Source organism: Chlamydotis macqueenii, chromosome 4 (assembly GCF_036417535.1).
Source record: "Chlamydotis macqueenii isolate bChlMac1 chromosome 4, bChlMac1.mat, whole genome shotgun sequence".
Classification (NCBI taxonomy): domain Eukaryota; kingdom Metazoa; phylum Chordata; class Aves; order Otidiformes; family Otididae; genus Chlamydotis; species Chlamydotis macqueenii.
Genome location: NC_141559.1, coordinates 45,854,817 through 45,882,262, shown reverse-complemented (window position 1 = coordinate 45,882,262; position 27,446 = coordinate 45,854,817). Strand labels below are relative to the sequence as shown.

The following is a 27,446-nucleotide window of genomic DNA, read 5'->3' as shown; positions in this document are numbered from 1 at the left end:
AAGTCATTGCGACAAGCCTCATATAAAAACATGGCAATGAAAAGTCAGCCTTCACCATGGGAAGTAGCTTGTTTTGTTCTCAGGTGGAGTTCTGCACCCCCTTTAAAGAACAGGCTTCATGAAACATATATATATTATTTGGAAGGAGTCCATTGAGCAAGATAAGGATTACAGTTTCTACAGTCTGATTAGAAAAGATTTCCTTCACATAAGGAAAGTTTTACAAGATTTGAAAGGCATCAAAGGCTACTGAAAAGAGGAAGAAGGAAGCCCCTGAATTTGTGTTGGTAACGACAAGAATTAATCGGTTTCACTTGCACCACCGCACGGAAGATTTAAATTGGACTGAAGGTCCACAACTTTCTCAGGAAAATTAAATAGTTCTTCCCCTTGAACAACAACAACAAAAAACAGTTAGCTCTCAGAAGTGACACAATTAATTCTGAAGTACAGACTGAAGGACCATTTACAAGAAGTTCTTAAAGCTGTTTTATCTCACACATTTTTCATGGGAAGCAGTGCTACTTACCATTACTCTCTTTAAAAAAATGATTATCATTCAGTAATTTATGAAGCTACAGCCATATCTTCATTAGTTTAATCTTCCTTGTTATCTATAGTACATGCTCCAAAGATTTGAAGAATTCTGTTTCTGCTTTACTTCACATTTGATAGCTTAGCATATTCTATTTACTTTTCCCCTTGCTTCATCAAATAGTGGTAAGAAAAACAAATGTAAACTGAGTTTTAACCACTTAAGAGGTATGATTTTATTACACATTTCACATAGATTGGGGAAAAATAGTTTAGTAGCAACTAAAATAAAATCTTAAGACCTGGATTTAAAATATATAATTAAGAAAACTGCAGTCATGTTACTAATTTTAGGGCAGGTTTTGTCTTTGTTTTCCAAATCTAGCAAGGTCACACATTCAACTATAGTAACATTCAAAGTGTACAGTCCAGTGCTGTTTCATTTTAAGCTCTGAGGAAATAAAGCAGGTAGTAGTATTTTTAAAAGTTAAGAAAAAGTCAATATACTTTTATTAAATACATGTTTACATTTATGAAATATCTACCAATTTAAAATACCAATTTAGATTAAGTTATCCATTCTATAAATCACATGTGCCTGAAAGTATGCAGTGCTTTCAAAACTTAGTGACATGTACATGAAAAAAAGAAAATAGTTCAATTTTTTATTGGAAATATAACAGAATGTCGCAACATACTGCAAACTAGATGTTTATTTCAAAATAGTGTGCAGCATACAAGCAGTGTTTAATTATTATAAGACTATGTAAAATTACTCTTTCCAAATCTGCTGTTCTTTACATCATTGGAGCTATTTTACTAGTTAACATGTGAACAGGGAAAAAGACAAAACAGAAACAGAAATTACTAGGAAAGTTGTATGCGCTTAAGACATCCCGAGGAGCAGATAACTAGAACATCAACATCAAGGAATAACCTGCATACCTGGCCCATTTTCTGCCCATTGGAAAAAGCCACACTGCTTTTCCTTCCCAAGAGGGCACACAAAAAAGTTCTTTCCGTTATTGGGACCAATCTTCAATACAGTCTTCATAACAGATCGCTTGCTATGATTACAAAATGGAAAATTCAAGTCAGCCCACTGCCAAAAGAAACAGGTTTTAGGCACAGTTTTAGCATATGTGATAGCTATGAATTCCTTATTTTAAAACTAGCAACACAAACGGATCTACAGGGCTGGCCCTAGAAGAAACTCTTCCTAGCAGTTAAGATAGTTTTCTCTCTTTTGTGATCATGGATTTTAGATTTTTCTTTAACTGCAACTGCACATGCTTTAACTGGTGTAACTTTAATTGATGTTAACATAGTTTTCTTCAAATTAAGGCATTGTCATCATTACTGTCTTGACTTCATCTATTAACTACCTGGTGGCAGGTGACTGAGTCAAACTCTTCTCAGTCATACACTTTCATAGCAAGGAGCAACGGCCACCAGTTGCAGCTAGGAAGGCTGGGTTAGGTATTAGCGCAGCAGCGGATGCAGCTGCCCAGGTAGATTACAGAATCTTCATCCTTGGAGGTTTTCAAGATTTGGGGTAGACAGAAACATAGTCAATACCTAGATCTAGAGTTTGCCATAGGCCTCCTTCAAGCAAGAGGCTGAACTAAACAACTTGTATAAGTCCCTTCAAACCAACATTTCTGCTATGCATCTCTTTTACATCACACAGAAGCAGATTGAGAGCATTTGCACAAGCAGGTGCCTCTCAGCAGTAAGAGAAGTAACTAAAACTGTAAATTTATAACTACTTCTATGCTCTTAGTTTCCATTCAATGTGCTAAAGTATTTAAAATTACTTCAAACTTTAAACGGATTATGTCTGTCCACAATTACAGATTGCTGGTGCAAGGAGGGTGCAGGAACAAGGACTTATTAGAAAACAAGCCGTCAAGTCTTATACATACTTGAAAGTAGTCACACCGAGTTTCTCTGGGTAGAGGACAGGTATAAAACTGCCTGCCCTTGTTTTCTCCGTTGTTTCTCACAACTCTGAGGCTGCAGAGACGGCTGTGTTTACTGCAGCGAGGGTGGCCCGTGCTTAACATACGAGTATCATCTGTCATATTAGCTTGAGGTTTGCTGTAATGACAGGACACAAAATGACTCCTGCATCATGTTAAAGGAATTACCAACACCACAACCCAAGAACTCACTCCTACCGTTACAGTAGCTCACTCAGTGTACTTTTACACACAATGACAACCAGAGAACTTCTCTAAAGCACCCTATTGCACCTTTAAAGCTTAATGATTGCTAGTAGTGAACAGAACAAACAAGACTGTGTTTTTTGTGCAGGTATTAGACCAGATTTCCGCAGCATTAGCCCATGTTTTAAATTACAAGCACTCAAATTAATCTGCAAAACAAAATAAATATTACCACCACTATTATATTTGGGGTGGGCTACTATACTGCCCACCCTAAATTCCCACATACTCTAAAAGAGTATTCTGCTCTCAGTGGGAAAAAGACCAATACCAAGTAATGACTGCAGTTTGAAGGTATTTATATGCTCCACAGAAGACTCTCACCCTCTTTACTGAAAAGTTACCGTAATGCCCCAAATCATATTTGGACAAGTGGTAATCCAGCTGAGGGCGTGGAACAGTGTTCTGTGAATGGGATAAAATTTCTTTCTTTCTTTCTCATGATTGAGATAGTCAGGGATTATCTGCATGCAATACACAAGACTATTTTAAAATGGTAACATGAAAAAGTTTAATACTCTGAAATGTATCTTTCCAATATATTTATAGTGCAGAAAAGCAGTGATGAAACCTTAGTGAAAAAAAAAGATTAATTAATTCATTCTTGTTAAGTTATCATCTTAGGAATTTCATTTTCTCTTTTATGTCTGGAAGGTTGCAGTCCTGCAGACATCAGCAGTTTTCTTCCAATACCTCATTAAAACAAAAGAAAAACAAAACAACCAATAAATTTTTTTGTTGGTTGTGGCTACAAAGTAGTTTAGTTTGGGTTTTGTTGGTTCTGAGGTTTTTTTTTTTTTTATGTTTAAGTTGATAACTTGCTATAATTGCCTGTTATCTTGACTGATACAGTCTCATTTGTTCTGTGCGCTCTTCTGCATTCTCAATTGTCCTGCCTACATCCTCACCTCTCTGTAGTCCTCTTCTGAGACAGCAGGGAGGAAGTATATTCATACAGACTAACCTGGCTAGCCAGTGAGATCCTGTTTCAAAACTGGTGTTTCAACAACACGAGAAATAATTTCTGTATTTCAGAACAGACACATGACCAAAATTTTTGTAGCATATCATTAATATTTCACATTCACCCTACATAATTTACCACTGTGACATCTACCTTGCACTCTCATTACTGTTGTGTATGTCTGCCCAACTTTTCCTTGACAACACTAATAGGTTCTCGTATTTCTCCTAATGGATGTGTCTGAATAGGGCTGTGCAAATAAAAATACAGGATGGGTAGAGCACTGAAATAGTTACATATAGGACAGGGAGGAAAGTTAAGAGAAAACCGTGACGGGAAGTCATCAAGGTATATGCACAGAGCTTCGTGTCACGGAAGGATGTTGAAAACTGCTAGTTGAGAAATAACTTCAATTAGAATATATTAATTCAGCTGCTTTCCTTTTCTCATCTTTCACAATGACTTCAAGATCTCCTCGAGCAGATAGCAACTACAGTGCTAAGATCTGACAACTCCTTAGGTAGAACTGTGCTTATTGACCTGTTAGAGCTCTACTGTCCTATTCCATGGGAATAGCTGAACTATGAACAGCTGTTTAGTTAAGAGCAGCACTGGCCAGATGCCAAAATCAGGACTTTTCCAGTGAAAGCCCAGGTCATTCAGTGCTTTTAAAATGTGAGTGTAATTTTAGTTACCCAAGAATAAATTACCTCTGGCAGAAATCCAAAGACAACGGTGTTTGAAGTCAACAGCACAGTATTCCATTAAACTTCAGGGATAGGATACGACATTATAAACAAACTTGTTTACATTTTAGAATACACACCTGATTGCTCGATTATATTGGTGAGCTGAGGGTATATGATCAGTTTTCTGTTTCTTCTGTACATGTTTGAAAGAGAGAAGTTGCTGACATGAGGACAAAGCCGCAGCACTTATGTGTCTTGAGCTTCTCCCCGACAGGCAGGCATTGTTTTGGATTTGATTACAATTGCTTTTTGGAGTAGCACACTGAGAGTCTCCATCAGATATCTGGGTATCATTTCTCAAGACAGCTTTGTTACCAAGATCTGTTAAGACAAGAGTTGTAGTTCCAAACGCAGCTTTCCTATTGATCTTTATTTCTGTGCTTGGTTTTCTGAATTCATTGCAAGGGTACTTCATTAAGTTTATGTTAAAGGCTGCAGACTCTTCAATACGCTCTGTCTTTGGAACTAAGGAAAAACAAGTTATTGGTTATAATCCATCTGTGTAGAATAATACATCATATTTATGATCTATATTCATAAGTCATCCTACAGGGAGTGAAAAAGTAAGTTTACCATACCGTTTTGGGAGATCTCAAAACCAATCACAGATTAGATGATATAGCACAAATTTCTTACAATAAAAAAAACCTCATGCACTTTTAGAGTAATATGCAACATATGTTTCAATATAACAATACTATTGCTTGAATAGGACCAGATCTGAATAGCACTCTGTACATGACAGCTATTGGAAGACTAACCATACAAAATTGAATTTGGCCCAAATACAGGGATTAAAATACTTATTTTTTTCAAAATAACCTTTCATAACCCCAGCACTGGGAGATCACAGGGTATGATACTTCTAGCAGCAATACATTATCAATTTTAAAGTACTGTTTTACTATTGACACAAAAAGGAATATTAATTTGTTGGGTTTTCTAGTGTTTTCAAGGTTCCTGTCCTTTCCAAACACTGTACACATCCTAACTTATCAATCCCTTAGTGTAAGAGGCTTCAGAAGCAAGCAGTTCAAACATTTACTTTGCATTTATTTCCTGATGTGAACAATGGTATGTTTCTGCACAGAATCAGAGGCCTGCCTAGTAGGCAATAATCATCCCAAAAGGGGGACCATAATTTATTAATGGCAGTTTAATAAATAAAGAATTTCTAGATAATCTTTCCTAATGAAAAAGGGTGAAAAGAAAAAAACTTTATGGGGTCCCTGTGTGCAATCTTAATTATTAAGCAGCTGTGAGGCCATAGCGTTCAAGAAGAGTATTTTCTTTTCTACCATCTCCAGCAAGTTTGTCCCTCCTACATTTTCTCTCCATACAAGGAAGAGGGAATTAAGCAGAAGAAAAGTGGGTAGACAAGGCATACACAAGGGCACACTCTCTCCAAAGGCATTCTTACTCAGAAACAAAATAAGAATCCCTACAGTTTACTCTCAACAATACTCGTTTCTAAGCTCCTTCCATTTTGCCACTGCTGTACAGTGAAACATACTGGTTCCAGTGCATTCAGATTTGTTCAAGAAAGAACAGAAGCTTGACCTTGTACTTAGCAAAGGAGCAAGGAAATTGAGATGTAATGGTAAATAGTTATCTCTGTCTACAGACTGAATTATTTTGGCTGTATGGCCAGCAGCTAACTTTACGTACTCAGTAAAGTTCAAAAAAATTAAAACATTTCTGCTGACAGTAGTTAATTTTAGAAACAACATAAAAGACAAAAAAATTAACAAAGCAAGAAGGCAAGGCATCTTAAAGTCTGAAGAGAGAGAGGTAAGCAAAACCTCTCTCAAATACCATTTTTGTACAAGTATTCCACACAATCTAACACATCTTCAAATTGCATGCCTGTTTTCAGTAATGGCATATAGCTAAACAAGTGAAACTTAGAAGTACAGGAGAAGAAACAGGATTTTGTTACAAAGCTTAAAATAAAGCATTTGTGCACATGCTGTTATATATTTCAAGGTCCAGCTGGCAGTATTAATTCCAGGATAAATGGTAGTTGGTAAATCTGAGTCTGTGGACAGATTAAAACTTTCAGGTTTCTAGTGCTGATTTTGCAGGAGAATTATGCAAGATTAGCCTCTGCTGGCAACAAGTGTCATGTAAGGCACAAAGACATGCTTTTATTGATTCCTGGCATGAAGAAATAGACTTCAGCTAGTGTAAGATAAGAGTTTCATACACATCACTCCATTCATAAAAGGACTAACTAGAATGAAGCAATTCTTCAGAAAAAAAGCGCATTGAAATGTATTTTATAAGAAGCAAGATCAGTACCATAGAGTCACTTCTTCACCAGCTGGGAATTTGGGGGCACTTTGGAAAGTATGGCTTAAAGTACCATCAAAAGCTATGGGAATGTGATCTTTAATTCCAATTTCAGCATATATACTTGGAGTTCTACAGTTAAATTCAGTGAACTTTTAACAATAGGGCCTCAAGCCTATGCAAAAACATGAATTCTTTTCAGATACAAAAAGCCTGTATACTGTTTACAAATATCTTTTCTTTCAGTTTTGCGGCACTGGAGCTGCAAAAGTTGTAGTATGCAGATTTCAGCCACTACATTGTATAATTCACTGCACAACGTGAAATAAGTGGAGTATTAGTTTTTGAGGTAGAAAAGATTAAATATGTAATTGTTACAGAATTAGCTTTATTCCTAAAAAGCCACACACATGCACACCTCTAGACTTTGTTTCTTGGAATATATGTAGCAATTAAAAGTTTTGGAGCAATAGTCTTGATCCAAACAACTTCCCATAAATCCCTCCACAGAGTAATTTACTCACTTTTTCTACAGAAAGTGAAAAAGAATACAAAGCTCCTCTTCACATAGAAAACAGGTCTCAGTGGGAAGTCTATCTATTACCTCACTCATCCCTTCTTAATATCTAAATTTCTATAAGGAAATCTAGAGAGAAGCTAGCATGCTATTCATTCCATTTTCCTGTCCCTTTCTAGGTCTCATTCACAGCTGCTTCTGCCCACTAGGTCTAAAGAGTGGCATTAAAAGCTCCAGTAAGAGACAAACAAAAAATATAGGTAAGTCGTCCGGAATCTTCCTTACTCTGAACTTGGAGGAAAAAACCTAGCCCCTAAGAAAACCGACATCCTTTTGGAAAGGGTACCAAAATATACTGCTTTTGTTCACATGAAAGAATGATACTTACTTTTCTGCCCCCTGGTGATTTCTCTATCAGATCTATGCTGCAAGCTTCTAATGATTTTAAGGAGAGTTGAAAAAATGGCATTTTGTCTCACTCCTTGCCCCAGTAAAAACAAAGGGTCACTGCAGAATCCTACCTACACACAAAGCTAGAAGGCAAGACACTTTTAGGGTTTAAGACAAGACAGTTTCCATGATTGTCTGTGCAAGACTTCCCCAAAATCCAACTTTAAGTTTGCTAAAGTTATATAAATATGATTCACAATGAGACACTTCTACAGTTCTATAGTTGTAAAAACTGAAAAAAAACCCCACAATCCTCCCCTCTTTCCTGGTGTAGGTTCCAGGCAACCTTTCAATACCTGCAGGCCTTGAAGTCAAACAGGCATCACAAATTTCAGCAGAAGGCTTGTTTATTAGGGTACAGCGCATACACGTCCACTCCTCTTCAGATTTCTGAGCTACATGTTCATTAGAACATGACCCCCTGCCATATGTCCATCCAATTAGGCTATTTCTACTTGGCAGTTTGCTGTGAAACAAAAGAATGATGTTAGTCTTTTGTGACGTTTCTTCTATAAATTGCCTTACAGCACTATGAGCAGGGAGGCACAGGGCTAGAGAACAAGTAGTACACAGTGTTATGCCTGCCTGTTGTAGCTTGGACAGCATGTCATGGTTAGAGTTTGATTTTATTTTTTTTTTCCTCTTTACCTCAAGGGCAAATCTTTCCCAATGCCACAGAAGTGATACAAATAAAAATATTTAAATGAAAATGGACAGAAAGTTAATTATTAACTGGTGTACTCTCCAGCACAATGCCCCAGCTTCTCTCAAATTCCCTACCATTTTCAAGTACTGCAACAAGAAACTTGGCAAGAAAGGCAGACTGTTTCAATATTTTTCCCCCACCCCTTGTACAAAACACTTACTAAACAAATGCATTACTGGATGAAGAACTGCTCAGAGGTTGAACTACAGAAAGTCTCACAATCTAGCAAATACTATTTTTTGCTCATTTAAACAGTACCCATTAGACTACTTTGTTATCCTAACACTCAACAGAACTGAAAACCTCAAAAAGTTACTGCATAGTAGAAAACAGAGCAGTAGAACAAAAAAAAACCTGGCCATTAGGATGAGGACAGCAGAAGAAATGACCTTTTAATTTTATAGCTACCATTACCATGTTTTTCACTGAAATATGCCACTGTTTAATTATTTGTTTAAAAAGAAACCTAGAAAATAAAAAACCCCAAACCACTAGTTATTCTAGAACAGAGAAAGATATGTGTTTTTTTTCCTTGCATAATTTTCTAGTTACCTGACTCAATGGAACACTGCTGTCTTCCTGCCCTTCTGCAAAACATTTCTCATTATTAATCTCTGAAAATACAGCAGATTGGGGTTATCAGCATGTGAAATATTTATCTTCCATGCTGGAATTTTCAATATTTGATCTGTACTCAAAGGTGATTTTTAAGCTTTAACCAAAATCCCTTCAGTTATCTGGATCATGAAGGAAGGCTGGAGGTGAGAGAGGGATTTGTGTGTTCTGTAAACCTTATCTAAAAAAAAATAAAAAAAATATATATATATATATATGTATACACACACACAGACTAATGTAGGCAAAGTTTGCAAAGCAGTATCTTTTATTAGACTGACAGAGCTAACTATAAAAAGGCAAGATTCTGAAGCCTCAGATGAAAATTTTCAAGGATAACTTAGGTATGTAAGAGTGTGAATAAGGTGCTTTTGGAACTTTTACCTTTTGACCCTTCATGACATCAAATGCATTTTGTGCTTTTCTAAAATAAAAGGAGGAAAGCTGCTGCTGGCACAATTTATGTGGAACTGAAAGTGTCTCTGTGGCATACCTGTAGTAAAAGCTTTCCAAATCTGATAAGGAGGAAGAAAAACAAGAAGTCCTAGGCCCTACAATATTTGCTGCACTCTGAATTCACTCAAGTTTTAGTTATCCTCAGAGTAACTCTGCAGCCAGAACAAAATTGCATAGCTGCACAGCTATCTTGATGTTCCAGGACTGAAGGAGCTATCCTATGAAAAGAAAAAGACACAAATTCCTACCTTTCCTTATGCTATTCAACTCAGTTGTGTATAAACATCCAAGCCTATTGTATTGACTACACCAAGAACAAGGAGCAATTTTTTCAAGAAGCAGTGAATAACTGAGTACTTTGAATTGTGTTATAATTTCTACATTTGATTAGAGTAATAGCTATTTCATAACAGATGAGGCCTTTGAAAGAAATAGTATCAAGGAATCAAAGCTTTGAACCATTTTTAAATACCAACGGCCAAAACATTTTTCTTTCGCAAAGTCAAGTGAACTTAGACATAAAATGCACAAGGATCCATTCTATCTGAGAAGTGATGTCCTCTTACTGTAACAACACTTCGAGGTGCTTAAGCACTTTGATACTTAAAGTGTTACCAAGTTACCATCGTACCTAACACTGACAAGCTGGGGATCCGCCTTTTGACACCGAGAGCAGAAGTAAGTCATCCTGTTATGCTCTCCCAAACGACACACAGTGATCTTCTCATTGCACTGACCACAGATTTGGCGCTTGTAGACTTTGTAGTGTTTGTAGAGTGGAGACCCAGTTTTGCGGCACTAAAACAGAACATGTTTAAAACCCAAGTCAGAGATCCAGTGTAAGCATCATGTCAGTCCTTCTACAGTTCAACTGAAGCTAAAATAAAAAAAAAAACCTACGTAAACTGACAGTTCAATAACTACATGCAGATATTTAATATGGGCCATCATCTGAAATAATTGACTTTAAATTAGGTATACCTGTGTTTGGAATTCTCCACATAATGGAATAAAACACAGAAGACAAAAAAGCATACTAGCATGGTGCAAGATAATATATGCTAGGGACTCCCCAAGTTCAGCTGGACCAGCTGATTCAGCACCAGTCATCTTTGACCTGACACCTGCAGGAGTGTTCTTAAAGAGCTGATGAGCTCCAATCAATGCAGCATAGAAAACAAAAATAAAACAAACCCAAACCAGAAAACCAACAACACCTCCCCTCACCCCAAAAAGAGCCAAATCCACACCACAGAGCCAGCTCAGACCTAACACTACAATCTGGGTTAATCAGCCTTCCCAAAACCTAAAGAACTGACCAATGCAGAAATATTCCAGAGACTCTGTAGTAGGAGTCGGGTAGCACCCAGTAAAGTTGCTCAGCTTCATCTTAGCACTGGCCATGCCAGAGAAGTTGGCTCATGAAAAGCCACTAGGCACTACAGCGAGCTCCCCAGATCCTGGCAGAAAGTCACATTAAATTAAGTACAGTACGAGCCCAAAGGACACAGTGACCCAAAGAGCCCAGAGGGCTGACAAGCAGGTACGTTTCATGAGACAATTCACATGGAGTCAGCATAGGCATATCTCAGCTAAAACTGGCAGAAAAACAAAGAAACCCCCCCAAAACAAACAAGGAAAGCTCAGTACAGATGCAGCCAACTCTGCAGAGCCACACTAGTTTCTGCACTACAATCGCAGTTCCTTGGGCACAGTTCAAACGATACCAGAGCTGGCCCAGCAACACCCGCCCAGCTCTGGCAGGGTTCAATAGCTCTAGCTCCATAATGCATGAAGACCCGTGGAGTTCTTCCAAAATACACGTGTCTTTCAGCACAGCATATTTGCTTTTGCTGTGCTCTTTATTAACCTGTCTCGCTGAATGAGAATGCTTTTTGCTGGTATAATCTAGTAATTCAATCAGAAGGAAGAACTAATATATATTTGCATGAATATTCACGAGCAGTTTGCTTTCTCCTCAAGATTTACAGTTAATGTCTTCTTAGTAGTTTCTTCCTGTCCAGTTATTTAAAAAACAAAGAAAAGCAATAGCTTTTTACACAAACAAGATTCTTCATCTTTGCATCTGTAAGGTGTTACTACAAAAGATATAGTATGATTACTACAAACATTCTATAACAGCCTATAAAAAAAAAATGATCAAACACTACTCCTTGTATAGACCTATTTTTGTTATGTTTTTATCTTAAGGAGACTTGGGGGTGCTAGCTGTCCTTTGAAAGCGCTTGACTGGTGAATACTTGCTAAGTATAGATTATAAAAGTTTTGAAAACGGCTGAACTGAGCTAAAGAAAGTTTAACTTGTTTGCTTATTGTCAGTCTAAAAGCCCATAACACACGTAAATCTCCTAGTATTATAGTTGTTGCAGAACTGGATCCTCTCTTCACTGGTAGACTTCACTAAGAAGTTTGGAGAACAAAGATTTCCACAGCCAACAAACTAAACTACTCTTCAGTGGGTTGGAGGAAAGCAGACATATAAGCAGACTATTTTTTAACTACATCAGTTCTGACGTGTTCAGAGTGACGTTACAGCGCACGCACAACAAAACTGAACTGGCCCTCAGGCAGCATCTGTCAAACTCTTCTGGTGCAGCTGGGCCAGGCTATGCACATTCTTACAGTCTAGACTCCACCACCTTTCCATCATTTGACATTTCACAATTAAAGAGCACGCAAACCAACATTCCTATTCATGGAAACACTTGTCCTGTTGCACATTTTTACTCTTTTCACTAGATAATCAAATACAGCTAACACACTGGAGTCAAGTTTTCAAGGTTTCTCAGAAACATTGCCAATACCTTATAAAAAAGCAGGGTAAAATCACGTGTCATTTTCACCAAGTGACGTATATGCTCATCTGTCAGTTTGCAAACCTGTAAGACAAGAATGATTTTCAGAATCTTATGACGCTAAGGGATAACAGCAGAAAGACCTACAATGCAGGGGCGCTTTGAACACCTTCAGCTGGTGTGGAGTTGCATTGCCTCATGTTATGTTAATTCTCTGACTTCACATTATATCTATAATCTCAGTAAACCAGCACATTTTCACGTTCTATACTACACAAACTCACTGTATGAATACCAAACAATGTACTTTGCCTCATCTGCATAAAACATTAGTTAAAAATTTCAGTTGTCTTCCTCTATATTGACGTAAGAGTTTCTGATCACAGGAATCATGTGGAGTTAACAACCCTTCGTTTCCCCTTAATTTCCTCATGGATTATGATACGACCTATCTATCACCAGAGGCCCTTTCCTGTGAGAGATCTTCAGGAAGAATACTTGAGCCAAAGGCATCACAATTAGAGTCTTATCAAATAAATACTTTTTTGTTAAGAACTCAAAAATTTAAGTCACATTTTTCTTTCCTCTGCAAGCTCACATTGCAGATACAATTAAAATCCAGACTGACCCTATGAAGAACTTTCAGAAATATTATGTTTAAAAAAACTTTCAGTTACTATCTTCACCAGCTTTCCTTGACATTCTATGTAAGCTCAATCTGTTCTGCCAACATCAGACTTATTTTCAACCAAAGTTCAGAGATGCATGCTTGAGGATTTTAAGAAAAAAAAGTGTGGTAAACAATAACAGAAAATCAAGTTATGCCAGTTAGCAGGACAGGAATTGGAAAAAGTAGCTGCAAAAATAATGAACTCTACCACATAAACTATTTTGGGTAGTAACTAAACAAAGAAAACCCAAGCACTCTTCACTTCCCTTTATTTATAGGCTGACAATTTAATAGTAGCACAGAGAGAGTCAGGATTTGAAAGTTAAATGAATTCCCTACTAAGGAGAGGTTTCAAGTTGTAAGAGAGAAGGCTTAGTCCCACAAAATATGTCCACTCTGTGAGGCAGGAGTAGCAGCAACAGGTTCCAAGGAATGCCATGACAAATATTTCCAGTTATAATGATAAAACATTAATTTAGTGTCTTAGAATAACTTAAGAAATGACAGATAATGAAACAAAGGTAAGATGACAAAATGTTTTATAAATATGTATTTACATTCCTAATACTCTGGTGTCATTAAAAACAATCATGAGACATTTCACCCACCTCAATAGCTGGATGGAGACCGCTGTCAAACAGGGCTTCATTTTTTATGATATTTCCCACCCCAGGTAATACTGCTTGATCCAGTAACACATCACACAACATGCGGGTTTTCTGCTGCTTAACCTCACTTTCTGCTCTTAAGAAGCTAAACTTTGGAGAACAGACATCCAAGCTTTCCATCATTCTCACTTTCTGCTCACTCTCGGCTGCATTTCTGGAAGAGAAAAATATATTAACATTTATTTTAATAATTAAAAAAATAACTAATACAGCAGTATGGTTCTAAAAACAACAGATGAAAGTTTAATAGAACATTATATGCAGATAACAGAAACCATGAAAATACCAGTGACAGAAAGAGGCATACAAATTACATTAACCACCCCTCCCCAAAACAAGTTAATGATATACACATGGAACATGCATCTGGTGCAATATACAAAAATCATCCTCAATTTGTTCATATTAGTTTGAAAAATAATTGCCAGGTCCTTCCTTTAAAACTACTTCCAAGATGGAAAGACCATGTGTTTGGACCATGAGGCATAACTAACAGCACGGTTACTGTTACATGATCGAGTTGTTAAAATATGACAAAAAAAGATACATTTTCTTAAACCTTGATTTTATTAGGTTAAGCATAATCTTAAAATGAAGAATAAATTGTTTGAAAATAATACAGTACAAGAAGTCTCAGGCTTACATAAGGCTTTTTTTTTGTTTTGTAGTATTAAATATGCATATATATGTTACTTGCATTTACATGCTCCTTTTCACCCAAGAGGCTCAAATGCTTTAAAATCAAGCTTGCTATGTTATTTTTATTAGCAGTGAGAAGTACAATGCGGATGGACAAAAACATCCACTTAATGTCGATTAGAACAATTATAACACTTTGTTTTCAAAAAGAAAACAAAAATAAAAACACAACATTGGGAGCATAAAACTTTTAAAACCAATAATCATCACAGGTCTTTATTCTTTTTAAGGAAGTGAGACTCGCATGGAAATTAAAGGAGCAATGGGGTTCAGCATTCAGGTGTAAGGACATAATCAAATCCACCTCTCATTCCCAGTCTTGACATTATCTAATGAGGCTATAGCATGGAACTACTTTAACTGTATGTAAACTCTGATACAAAAGTAACAAAATTAAATTACCATATCAAGAAATATTATACATTTCTTTATGTCTATGATGGCTTTCATCCAAGCACTTAACAATTTGTGTGTGATTTTTCACTATGTTCTCAAAAGAATATTAGAACAATAAATAAACCAAGCTGTGTTTAAATTGGTTAGTTTCTGCTTTACCTGTACTCTACTGTCACTTCAAAAAAAGAAACAGTATCCTCTGTAAGCTGTATCTCCAAAACTGGTAGCGCGCCATTTCTGTCTTTGCTTCCATCAGGATTAATGCACATGGAACCATTCATACCAAAGTGAATCCTGAGAGAGAAAGAGTTCTAATGGGTATTTTATCTTAACAATGTTTCCAAGCATTGCACTGATCTATTTTTTGAACTTATGAACTATTCTTACTTAACCAAATCAGTATGTATGTACATTAATTCTAGTCATTATGAGTAACACGGCAACAAGCTACTTGCTTGCATACTGCTCAATTCCCAAAGAACCCTCCCCAAGTCGGAAACACTCCAAAACAGAGCAGTTTTCCAGTGGTCTTTATAATGATCAAGTTTGACTTGTATATAATGAATTAAGTAACACATTTTTCTGGTTTATTTTACTTAAGATTTTTTTCACTTGACATCCTGGTCTTCCAACACAGACTCTCAAGTCTTCAGGGAGGCTGAAAGAAATGAGGCTTCTTTACCAGTGAATTTTGTGTTAAATCAGGCAGAATCCACCTGTTACAAAGGAAAGATTTCAGTCCTCACATTGCCAACACTGTTACCATATCAAAGCTACCTCCAGTAACACCATAAAAAACGTAATTAACATCTGCCATATGTTGTTTTCTGCTTTTCTTTGCCTATGACCAAGGCAAAACCTGCAGGTCAATTAAAAATTAATAAAAGAAATAAAATGAAAAATGCACAGATGGCAAACGATTGGAACAGACTCTTTCAAGTATTCCTTTTACAGATCACTAATGCTTTAAGAGGTCTTAGATTTTATAATATATTCTACTGGGAGCTAGTATATTTGAACAAAGGACATGTTTGACTATGGTCTCATATATTTTATTTATTACAAATTCACCTGGTACATTCAAGTCTTTAAAAAACATAAGACACAGGGAGTGCCCTACTTTTATATATTGTATATGAGAAAAGGTGGAGTATTTTGTAGCTACACAACTTCCTCATAATATTTACTGATTAATTTTCTTCAATTTTTAAAAGCCTATGTCTTTCCAAAACTCTCTTCTTTCAAGACAGCTCAGTTGATAGTTATTTCAGAAACTTTTATTTTCAATAGCCATTTCCAGTTCTAAGTGTCATGAGTAGCACTGCACAGGCTTAACTAGTCAAATTTCTTTTTAAACCAAACCTTGCTACCAAATGGTAATGCACTAAATGCCTCCAGAAAGTTATTTTAAAAGACATAGCATTCACATTAAGAGCCGATGGTTTCATTTACCAACCTCCAGTACACTGTTGAAAAGGAGCATTAAGAATCATAACTATCAGCTACCTTAGTGTCTTATTAGTTCATGACTAGAAAAAATAATTGAGTCATCGCTACACATTTCCTTTCAAAAGCCTTAAGAAATTCACAAAATTTCACTCCAATGTTCTCCATTACCTTTGATGATCTGAAATAAGGCAAAACAGAAATATTCTAATTTTAATGACAAATAGAAAAGCCATGGTAATTAAACCTAGGATCTGTTATTCTGTGATAGCCAGTACTAAGGAGTTTATGATTTTTCATTGTTGTTTTGAAGTAAAAAGGTGAAGTTTTAGAATTATTTAGTACCACACAATATCATAAGGATCTGCTTTCATTTAAAACATTTTCCGCATTAAAAAAAAAAAAATATTAGTAGCAGCATGGTCAAGCTATTATATGCAGATGTAAAAAACAGCGATAATTCCCATGATCAAATTTTAATGGCCAAGATGCAATTTCCACTCAAGACAGTGGATGTCTTTCCTTTAGAGGGATTTGGAGTCAATAGTTATCTTTTTCCTAAGAATATTATTTTCTGTTTTCAGTTATGCAAAAACATATGTGCATTATCAATTTTCAGAAATTTTCTAAACCACTTATCACTCCAAATTTACAGTAATAGCACACTACAGAAACTAAACCCAGGATAACCCCTCTCACATAACTGTATCATTTCCACAGCAAAACATGCAGTCCATGCAAGTCCCTCCTGCACAACTCGCAAGTATCAGAGATTTTTTTTTTTCAACTTTCATTGATTATTTAAGTGACTTTCAAGATAAAATTGAAAAAAAAAATCCTCATATTTTCCAAAAAACCTTGACTTTCTTCAGTGACTTTAATGTGCTTGTTTAAATGCACATCAAAAAGTAGAAGTACTAATTTCTTCAGGTGTCATTGATCATTTTTACTGCTAAAAAACCAAACCTTCTACTGCCCACCATGGATTGCAAATATCCTGAACTTCATTTGCTAATTGCTATCCACAGCATGGCAACACTTCAGAAGTATCCTCCTCATTTGCAAGTCAGGGAAGCAGTAGCCAAACTGTATAAAACAATTTCACGGCCAGGTTATCTTCTCCCACCAGGAAGTCACTCCCCTCCCATTCAAGAGCATAAAACGAGTTACGGCCCAGTCTTTCACTGGGCCTTCATGGCCCAGTCTTTCACAAGACACTTCTTTCAGCGTAACTACCAGCTTTTTACAGGTAGCAGACAAGAAAAGCTGGTTTTGTTATGTTGAGAAACAACGTACAGATACAGAATCTGTATATCAGTAATCTTCCTCATCTCAAGAAAGTCCTATATCTGAGAGCTAACTTTCATAAAGAAACAATACATCCTCTGAAGCCGTATTCATTTCCTCTCCCAATAACAATCCTGGCAGCCAGTCTTGGATTGCTGTAAGGTGCATTTGCTGAAGCCTTTCTCTACCACACCTCAACTTCTTTAAGATGCACAATACACATTTTTAAAACAAGAGAATGAAGATCTTATCAGATAACAAACAACTTCTGCCACCTGTATAGAGGAGATCTTTCCTGTAAATAACTTCTACAGTATTTCCAATCAGTGACATGACTAAAGGGACTTCTTAAATATAGTTTTTAGAGCTACAATAACCAATGAATTGATGAAGCTTTTCAGCTTATTATCAAACAATAACTGAAGATAGTTTTCATTAAGTACAATAAGTTATTGCATTGGCTAGAAAGCTCAAGAATTATTTAAGATCTTTCAAGGTCAAAGGATTATATTTTCCATACTAGAACTTCTCCACATTTTCATCCTCTTTGAAAGGAACTTTTACAAAATGCTTACTTACATTCCTTAGTTAGAGCTTTTTTCTTCCAATAATGTAATTCAGCCTGTTGAAACAATGATTTCTTATTGCATTTACTCCTTTGCTTATCCAATCAATTTATAATACATGCAATAATAATTTTAAAAAGGCTAACATCTGTATCAGTTACCTCCCCTGCTTTTTTTTTTTAAAATCTTCCTTTATAACTGACTTCTCTTTTTCTTTTTAAAAAATGCTTTTTCTTCTCCATTTCTATTTAAGAAAGCACTAAACAAAGCAAGTGAAACTGATTAAGACTATAATTCTATCCTTCACAAATATGAGTTTCTTTGAACACATATGCAGTCCCATCCTACTAGTTACTTGTTTGATTGCCACATAAAGACAGGTGTGTACTTGCAAGACTACTTGCATTTCTCTAACGCTAGGAGCAGTAAGGATATAGCACTATATATGACTATCAGCAGGCCCCTGCTACTAAAGATCAGTCTACACATCATCCCAGGTAATTACTAACATATCACTGCCTTTATTTATCCAGCATGCAACCACTGTATGCTGTTGTTCTTGCAGCCGAGCATTTTCGGTTCCATCTCCCTCCTGTAACAGCAGTGCCACTGGTAAAATATTAGGTCACAGAACTGTAAGGTATTTGTTGATATTATAGATTTTAAATGAACAAAAATCATGATCTTATACCTTTGCTGAAGATCAGTCACGAGGTGACAAAGACTACCCTGAATGTAGAAGTGATGTTGTTTTCACTTTAAAGACTTACAAAGATCAGAATTATGTTGCAAGTAGAAGAGTGAAAGAAAAGCATTAAATGCAAGCCTTACCTATTAAATACAAGGGCCTTACTTATGTATTCTATACTGATTACCATAAGGAATGAGAGGGGATTTTTAAATAGATTTATTTTTCAGTTGACTGTGCAGTACAGAAGCATATTGAACTAGAAAAAGTAAACTAGGTTCCAAATACAACCTTGGTAGGTAATGCAATGAGATCTCCAAGGGGTTAAAGCACTTGACAAAATCCTAAATGTGCCAACAAACCCCTAATAAGCTCCGCAAAGTATGAACAATTATTTGTCAGTTTTCCATTTGTCTAGGAGACATGGTTTCACTAGAAAGTTAGAGAGTTACATTTATGATACCCAAACCATTCACTTACCAAATTTCAAACCATAGTTCAAAATCAAGGAGCAAGGAGTGTTATTATTGTTTAAATAAAGAAAGCAAAGCAGCAAAAAAGTACACACATAATATTTTAAGTTTGGCTATTTTTTCACCCAGGTTTATTATCAGAGCAATTGAATCATTAAAATTACATACAGAATCTCAGTCTAAATTTCTTAAGGAAAGTTAAAAGAAATTGCAAGTACAGTTTGTATCAGAAGATACTAAGTAACTGTAACCGCATGCACTTCTCTGAGTTTTGTCCCTAGAAAATGCAATTTCCTTTTTGAAACAAAGTGTTTCAAGGAATAACTGTCCTTTTCAGATACCTTTACAAGGAATCTTAGACTAAGAATAAAGCAGTAAATTATCTGAAAATGTAAGTGACTATATTCAGTATTTGCAGCACTGCAGAGAAGTTGCTGAGAAGTTTCTCTGTAGCACTAACTTTCAAACTTCTGAAACTGACATTAGAAGAACAAGACAACCTCCCAAATACATCCAGTTTGAACACATAGGAAGCCTTTTTCTCGTCTATTACCTCAAAGCTTTCTGATCAAAAAACATAAAAAGTTCCTTTCCCAATGTCTCCACACCCCTGTAAACATGTCCAATCAGGAATTCGTGACCAGACGTCCTCTCCTCACTTGCAGCAGCCTGAAAATGAGTACACATACACACAAAGATTAAAACAGAATTTATAATACTTTGATTCTAGCCTACATACACATTCAGCAAGTAGCTGTATGAACTAATTTTCCAATTTGGACGATACTAAACCTTTTCTCCTTAAGCAGCTCAACCAAAACCAATGCGGCTATTAACCCAGGAAGCAGACAGTCACTATTGCCAATGCTATTGTAACGCAGCTCATTATTTTCCAAATTGAAACAATACATCTTTTTTATCAAGGTATTTTATGCCTTTTCTGTCACTTAATTAATTCAAAATAAGAGTTTCAGGCCAAAGTAAACCAAACAGGTATAGTTTGAATATTAAACTGAGTGTCAGTTCTGTCATGTGCAGACCTATATCCTTCTCCAAATGCCTCTTCCTGGAGTTTCTATCCATGCTAATAATACATTTTCACTGTTTCACAGAGGGCATTGTTTATTACAGAAAAGCCTTCACTGAGCCCACAGAGATATTTCTCTCTTCCTACTAGTAGGAAGTCTAATCTCAGATGATGTTGAACAGCAGGTGGGACACTACTAGAGTACAATAAAAAAGATAACTGTGTGATTGAGGCAATAATATTCTCTTGCTTAGCAAATGAAACTCCACTGAACTTACAAGGGACCTCTACAGGTTATCTGGTCCAAACATCTGCTCAAAGCAGGACTGACATTAAGTCAGGCAGTTCAGGGCCTTGTCCAGTCAACGTCAGAATATCCCCAGAGATAGAATCATAGAACAGTTTGGGTTGGAAGGGACCTTTAAAGGTCACCTAGTCCAACCCCGCTGCAAGAAGCAGGGACATCTCCAACCAGATCAGGTTGCTCAGAGCCCCATCCAACCTGGCCTTGAATGTTTCCAGGGATGGGGCATCTACCACCTCTCTGGGCAACCTGTTCCAGTGTTCCACCACCCTCATTGTAAAAAAATTTCTTTCTTATATCCAGTCTGAATCTATTTCCCTCTATTCTAAAACCATTACTCCTCATCCTATCACAACACTTATAAGCCCCCTTTAGGTACTAGAAGACTTCTGTAAGGTCTTGGGAGACTCTCATCTCTCTGGGCCCTTGTTCCAGGGCTTCACTAGTGCTGTAATGGAAAAATTTTCATAATACCTAATCAGACTTTCTCCTATTGTTGCCTGCATCTGCTGCCTCTCATCCTACTGTGCACCTCTGATAAGAGTCTAGCTCTGTCTCCTCCATACCCTCCTCTTAGGTACCTGAAGAGAGCAATACAAACCCAGTTCTGTGGGCCTGTGCATCATGTGCTTCAGTCTGCTAATCAACTGGAGAGTCAAAAACTCAACACAGTAACCCAGACGCAGCCTCGCAAGCAATGAACAGAGCTAAGAATAACTCTCCTCAGCCGGCTGGCTACACAGTCATTAGCATAGCCCAGTATGGGGCTGGCCTTCTTCCTTGGAAAAGCACACTAGTGACTTGGACTGAGTTGGTATAGGACCCTAGGTCTATTTTTTCCATCTGACCAGAAGCCAGGCCTGTGTCATTGTATGACATTATTCTATTCCAAGTGCAGGACTCTGCAAGTCCTGCAAATGCTGAACTTAAGTCTCTGCTAGCTCATTTTTCTCAGCCTCTAAAGGTCCCCATGAGTAGCACCTCAAGGTCCCCAAAAGGTCCATTCAGCCCCTGCTGAAACCTGCAAGCAGTATACTCACTGTCATGGGAGCCCTAACTGCAAGGCACAGATATGTGTACCAGAGCTTCAATCACAACACTCAATTGCAATGCAAATCCATATGAAAGCAACTCTGGTAAATCAGCAAGGCTTCAGCTAGTTAGTGAAATTTCAGAGCTACTCTCTATACAATCTCCCACTGTATTATTACTCTGAAATTATGTACATTTAGAGGGTTTTACGGTTATTATTCTGTCAAGTAGAAAAATTAAAATATTTTTTGCGTAACGTCTATATCACTTACTTTGCCTCTTATCAAAATAAGAAGAAAGCAAAATTTTGTTCTCATGTAAACAATTCATCCCTTTCAATAAAAGTATTAAAGTAAGTTGGTGTACAATAAGGTTGATTTTAGTTTTAAGTCAGGCAGGTTTGTTTAAACTAAACCAGAGTAAGTGCTTAGCAGCCACAGTGAGAACTAAAAAGCCCAAGGCCCTTACAATGGTCATTTGCCAAAACAGAGTCTGTCCTGAGGTGCCTTTTACTGTACAAAGTTATGAACAACAATCTATTTGAGGGAATGCAATTTCTTTTTGAAACCATAGGAGCATAACTCCTTACTTCATAAAACTTAGTCCTGAAAGATACAGAGCTATAAAGACTGATCTGTTGACTGCGTATCTTAGACAGACGTATCTTGAACCACGATCTTCCTCAAATCATTCTTTCATTGAAGCACTCTTTTATTGAGCCTTAATCTCAAACTCTCCTCCGCTGCCTTATATACACTGAAGGCGGGGGAAAATTCCCCAACTTTCTGTCTGGAGACATCCAATATACTTACTTGGGACACAAACAATACACAATTTCTCACAGTTGAGCAAAATCAGGCATGAAAAAAAAATACCCTAGCCGCCTCTGTAATCAAAACCAGAGGACCGTATCTTCACAGCTCATCAGCCTGGCCTGCTTACTGACATCCCAGCTTCTCCTGCTACCAGAATGTCTCACGAGCCCCGGCAGAGTTGTATGCTGGTGAATTATTTTGCGCTGCCAACAGAAAGGACAAAAACTAGTAGAAAAATTACATACTGTGTACCCTGACAGCAGATACCATACTCTTTACTTATTAAATAGTTGGCCTAATTAAAATTATTTTTAAACAATAGTTACAGAAGTAAAAGCTCCCTTTCTGCAGGCAAATGTGTACCTTTCTCCATCATGTTTCATTCAGACTTGTGAATACTTACGAGATTATGAAAAGATTAAAATTAGGAACTGCCACGGTAACCTTCCTTGTATTGTAGCTTTCCTGAAGCTAAATGATATTTTTAAATTTACCTTAAGTGAACAAAAACAATTATAAAAGCTATCTCTCATTATTTTCAAGACCCTCTATGTTTCTACACCTTCAGCACCCCTTTACGCACCCGACCTGCTAAGGCTTATTTATTACGCGGAAGACAAAAGTATTTTATGATTTAAAGGAAGAAAGAAGACAGCACCAGGGAACCCGCAGAGGACGGCAGCGGGGCGGCGGGAGACGAGGCCATGGCGGCCGCACCAACCACCCTGCTCTGCCCTCAGGCCCGCCAGCCCCCTACTCCAGCCACTCCTGACGGCTCCGAGATTCGTCTCCTCTCCCCCGAACCCGGCGGCGTTCACCCCCGCGCACACCCCGCAGAGAGTTCAAGCTCTGTGTCCCCCGCCCTGCACGGCCCCGCGCTGCCCCTGAGAAGAGGCGGCGGCTGTCCCGGCCCCGGCCCCGGCCCCGGCCCCGGCCCCGGCCCCGGCCCCGGCCCCTCACCGCGCTGCCGGCTGCTGCTGCGGCGGGGGGGGGCGCGCTGCCCCGCGCGGCCCGCACCGCCTGGCCCGGCCGCACCCGCGCCCGCAGCCTCTCTCCGTAGAGCGCGCACCCCGGGCCCTCCACCATGGCTGCTCCGCGCGCGCGCCCGCCTGCCCGCCCGCCTCTTGCGTTCGAATCTCCCGCTCGCCCGGGGGCGGCACCGCCTAGTGCGTTAGCGGGCCGTCACCGCCCGAATGTCATGGGTGCCCAGCGGGACGCCGTCCGCACTCGCGGGATTTCAGGCCGAGACGGACAGAAAGAAACGCCACGGGCGCTGTTGAGCTGCCCTTCGCGGCTCCGCGGGCAGCCCAGGTCCAGCCGCGGGGCTGGGTGGGCGTTGTCCGGGGCCGAGTGCCTCTCACGGGGGCGGGGAGGGGGCGCCGCTGCCCGCCTGGAGCAGGCCAGAGAGGCGGGCCCGGCCTAACCCGCCTCCTGGTTCTTTTACAGTCCCGGCCGGCTGATGTTTAAGCTTAAACGACCGTTTGCGTGGACGGGAGCATTAATCAAAAAGCTTTGTTTTGTCAGACCCTTCAGGGAAAACACGCTGTATCCTACTTAGTTCATTCTTGACTGTGAACTTCTCATCTCCTCAAGTACCAAATTAGCTGTTGCAGGCTTTCAGGTGTTGTCTAAAACACCCTTGCAAGTACATCTTTTAAGACTTAATGCACAATTGGAAGTTCGCTTCAGTCTTTAAAAAGTCAATATTTAATAGGTTTTTGCAGTCAGTCCAAGTTTACACAGGGAAAATGCTTCTTTCCCTGCTGCATTTGAAGTAAGAATGAATGTAATAAACTCTAAGCTCTAAGAAAATTGAGGGAACTTGGATTTGAAGATAAAACATTAGATGCCATTTCCTAATGTCCACCTCATGAGGCATACTCACACTGGTCAAAATCTCTCAATATTATTTCTTCTATAAATGGCCCATATCTACTCTTTTATCTGAGTTCAGTCAAAATGTGCCTCATTCTTAATAACTTTTTTTTTTTTCCCTGAGAGGAAGTGACTAAATCAAGTTAGAATAATCATGTTTGCTAAAATAAAAATGTGAATTCTGGTGTGCTACTAAAGTTAGGGTATGCTGTCCTTTGTGGCAAATGTATTCTTTTTTCTTTTTCACAGTGAAGCATTTGCTGTGATTATTCTAAATTAAAACAATAAGGCAATTGTTAGATAGAGAATTAAGCTCACTAGTCAGAGAGCAGAAATCACCAGTGTTCCAAAATGGTATGTGAAACTCAAACTGATTTTTCTGCTGCCCTTGTGTCCTGCTTTACTGTTCTTCCAAGGCAGTTAGAAACTCAGGTTTCTGTATTCGTATGTAAGCACCTTAAAAGTACAGACAATAACAATTCCTGTTCCTTGGCTATCAAATATAATGTTTTTCATGATAAGGGATTTTATAAGTGGTTATTTTTCAGTAGATGGTTTGTGCAGTGTGTTACAGCAGATTAGGTTTTCAATTCCACATCTAATTCTGCAGGTACGTCAGAAGCTGCAGTACTAACCATTTATTAAAGTTCTCTACCCCTTTTTCCACTCGTGTAAACAATGAATTTTAACTAGAGATTCTGCAGGAACTCACCTATTGTGTGCGTTTTTATTCCACTACAAGTTGAATTCCAGGTAAGTACAAACTTAACGTTGGTAAGCTTTAAATTAAAGTGTTTAGCGGTGGTTCATAAATATTTGGGAGTTTCTTTGCTTTAAGAAAAGTATTTAAGAATATACTTGCAACAAAAGAAAGAGCGGTAATAGCACTTTAAGAGATACCAGTCTGACAGTTTTATAGTTTGAAATGAATGAATGCTGAACTCTAAATTAGGGGTGTTTTTTTTAGGGAAAAAAATACCTAAATGACAGCAGCTGCATGAAGAACAGTTGTTGGGCAAAATCATTACTGATGCAGTTTTTTATGACGTAGTAGTGCAGCCAAGGCAGAAATACAGAACTGTTTGTGTTTTATGGTGTTCCAAGTAGAATAATCTTAGCTACTTTTGTAACAGTAATTTCTTGAGTCTGGAAATCTCTGTTGCTGCCATTCAGTTTCAACACTGCAGTTCCCAGGCTACAAGGGAGCCTGTTTTGTAAGATGCAAGTTTTAAAAGGAGGCTGATGGATTGCTTACAAAATAAAAGCTTTCGTTGAATTTATTTCACAGTTCTTTATTAGAATATAACATTTCTTGGCAGATAATTCCATCAATAGTTGTTTACACCTTATTTTGATTTTGAAAAATCCAAGGTCCACAAGAAATAAGCTCTCTCACAGGTAATTAAATGTGCAAATTTCAAGAACAAACAAGCAAATAAATCTCACTGGAGTATAAGTTTAACATTTGACTACTTTTACTTCCTGTCTGCTGTTACATCAACAAAATCATAGCATTCTACTGTACTATGGTAATTGATGTAGCAAATAATGGCAAGTCACCTGCAATTAAAGGTAAAATCTGTTTTTAAAACAGAAATTGAGTAAATGTACATGTGCTCATAAATTTCTCCCCTGTTATTACAGCTGTGTGCACAGCTGCCTCTGTTATGTTTCCCAGTGGTGTTCTCAGGCACCATTTCTTGATTTGTTTGTACATTTGCAATATTTACATTCAGATAATAGCATACAAAAGAACAGTGTGCTCAGAACTGGACACTCATATTATTGCTGACATAGCTGCTATAATATTGCAGTTGTGATCTCTTTAGAAAAGTATCTAAAATACATTTCTTTTGAAAATTTCAAGTCTCCCAGAATTATGAAAAGTATACACTCTTTTTTTTTTTTTTCCATTTTCCAGAATTTATACAGAAGCCCTGATTCCCTGCCTTGTTGTACCAGTTCATGTTGCAGGACATTTGGCATAAAATTGATGTGGTTAATTTGCAAGAGTAGAGCTACCAACATTCATTTGCTCAAAGTCTTTGTTTTAGGAGCATTTTCACCCTTGGATTAATGTGTTAGTGTTAGAACATTGGTGCTCAGTTTAAATACATAAGTTAAATTTGCAATTAACAAAGCTTTCAAAAAAGGTTTTGGCAAGGAATATTATTGTATAGTAAATATAGATTAATTTAAATGGAATATCATTTTAAACCAACTAGTAAAGTTACATTTCTCTGAAGGCAACATGAGAGAACAGAAATATGCAGAATACAAGCATACCCTGTTCTAATTCAACAGTCTGAAGAACAACGTCAGCATTGAGATTCTCACTAAGACTTTTTCCTTCTGGCTGGTTGAAGTATACAGTGAGGTACAAACACATTCCGTTTATGGTGACAAAATCTTGGATAAGAATTAATAAGCAGTAAATGACTGATCTGTTTCATGGTTGCCTAGAGAGTTAATGTGAACAGTTAAGCACACTCAAAATTGCTCATCATATAATCCTAATGCAATCCTTCCTAAACCTTGTAAAAACATTCCCAAATCCTTCTAAACTAAGTCTGTTAAGGTAATTAATCCAAATAGTTGCACTGTTCAGAGAATGTGTTCTGGTTATGAATGCCTGGTCTGCAAGTGAATTTTGAAGGTCATGCCTTGTTGATATGGATGCGTAGTTAAATTATTTTTTGTCAGTTATCTCAAAATAAATAATGCCTTGTGTACTGGGATCATTTTATTGGTGGAAAGTTCTTACTTTCTGTTGCAGAAAACATACTATTGTAACTTTGTTTTTTACAGCTGCGGTTATTGTAAAGATATAGGCCAAGGAGGGTGTTTGGAAATTGCACTAAACTATCAATATAAAATTATGAACTAAATTGTGAATAACAGTTTTAGTATGGGAGTTTCTTGCATTTCTTTCTTTCTTGCAGCCACAGTAAAATGCTACAACTTAGGTATTATTTTCACTGAACATGGAGTGTGTCTTGAAAATACTTCTAAGTAATGGATTAATGAATTAGAAGTAAAAGGGATAGTTGAAACTTAATAGAACCTTCCTAGTTTATACCAATTGAAAACTGCATCTTCCTAGGGTTCCAATTAATATACTAAACAAGAAAGTAAATTTCTTATTTATAAATTTAATACATTGTACTTTAAGT

General features: G+C 37.5%; 1 protein-coding gene across 1 annotated transcript; it reads right to left on the bottom strand.

Moving 5' to 3' along the window:
* Nucleotides 1–1,251: 1,251 nt before the first annotated feature.
* NEIL3 (nei like DNA glycosylase 3) lies at nt 1,252–23,484 on the bottom strand. Its single transcript, XM_086747405.1, has 10 exons — nt 23,359–23,484; nt 19,774–19,889; nt 14,920–15,054; nt 13,606–13,819; nt 12,337–12,411; nt 10,143–10,309; nt 8,031–8,200; nt 4,553–4,940; nt 2,460–2,634; nt 1,252–1,636 (listed from the first exon to the last, which is right to left on the bottom strand). Exons 1-10 carry the CDS (start codon nt 23,482–23,484, stop codon nt 1,460–1,462), a joined length of 1,743 nt encoding a protein of 580 aa, XP_086603531.1. The 3' UTR covers nt 1,252–1,459.
* Nucleotides 23,485–27,446: the final 3,962 nt, after the last annotated feature.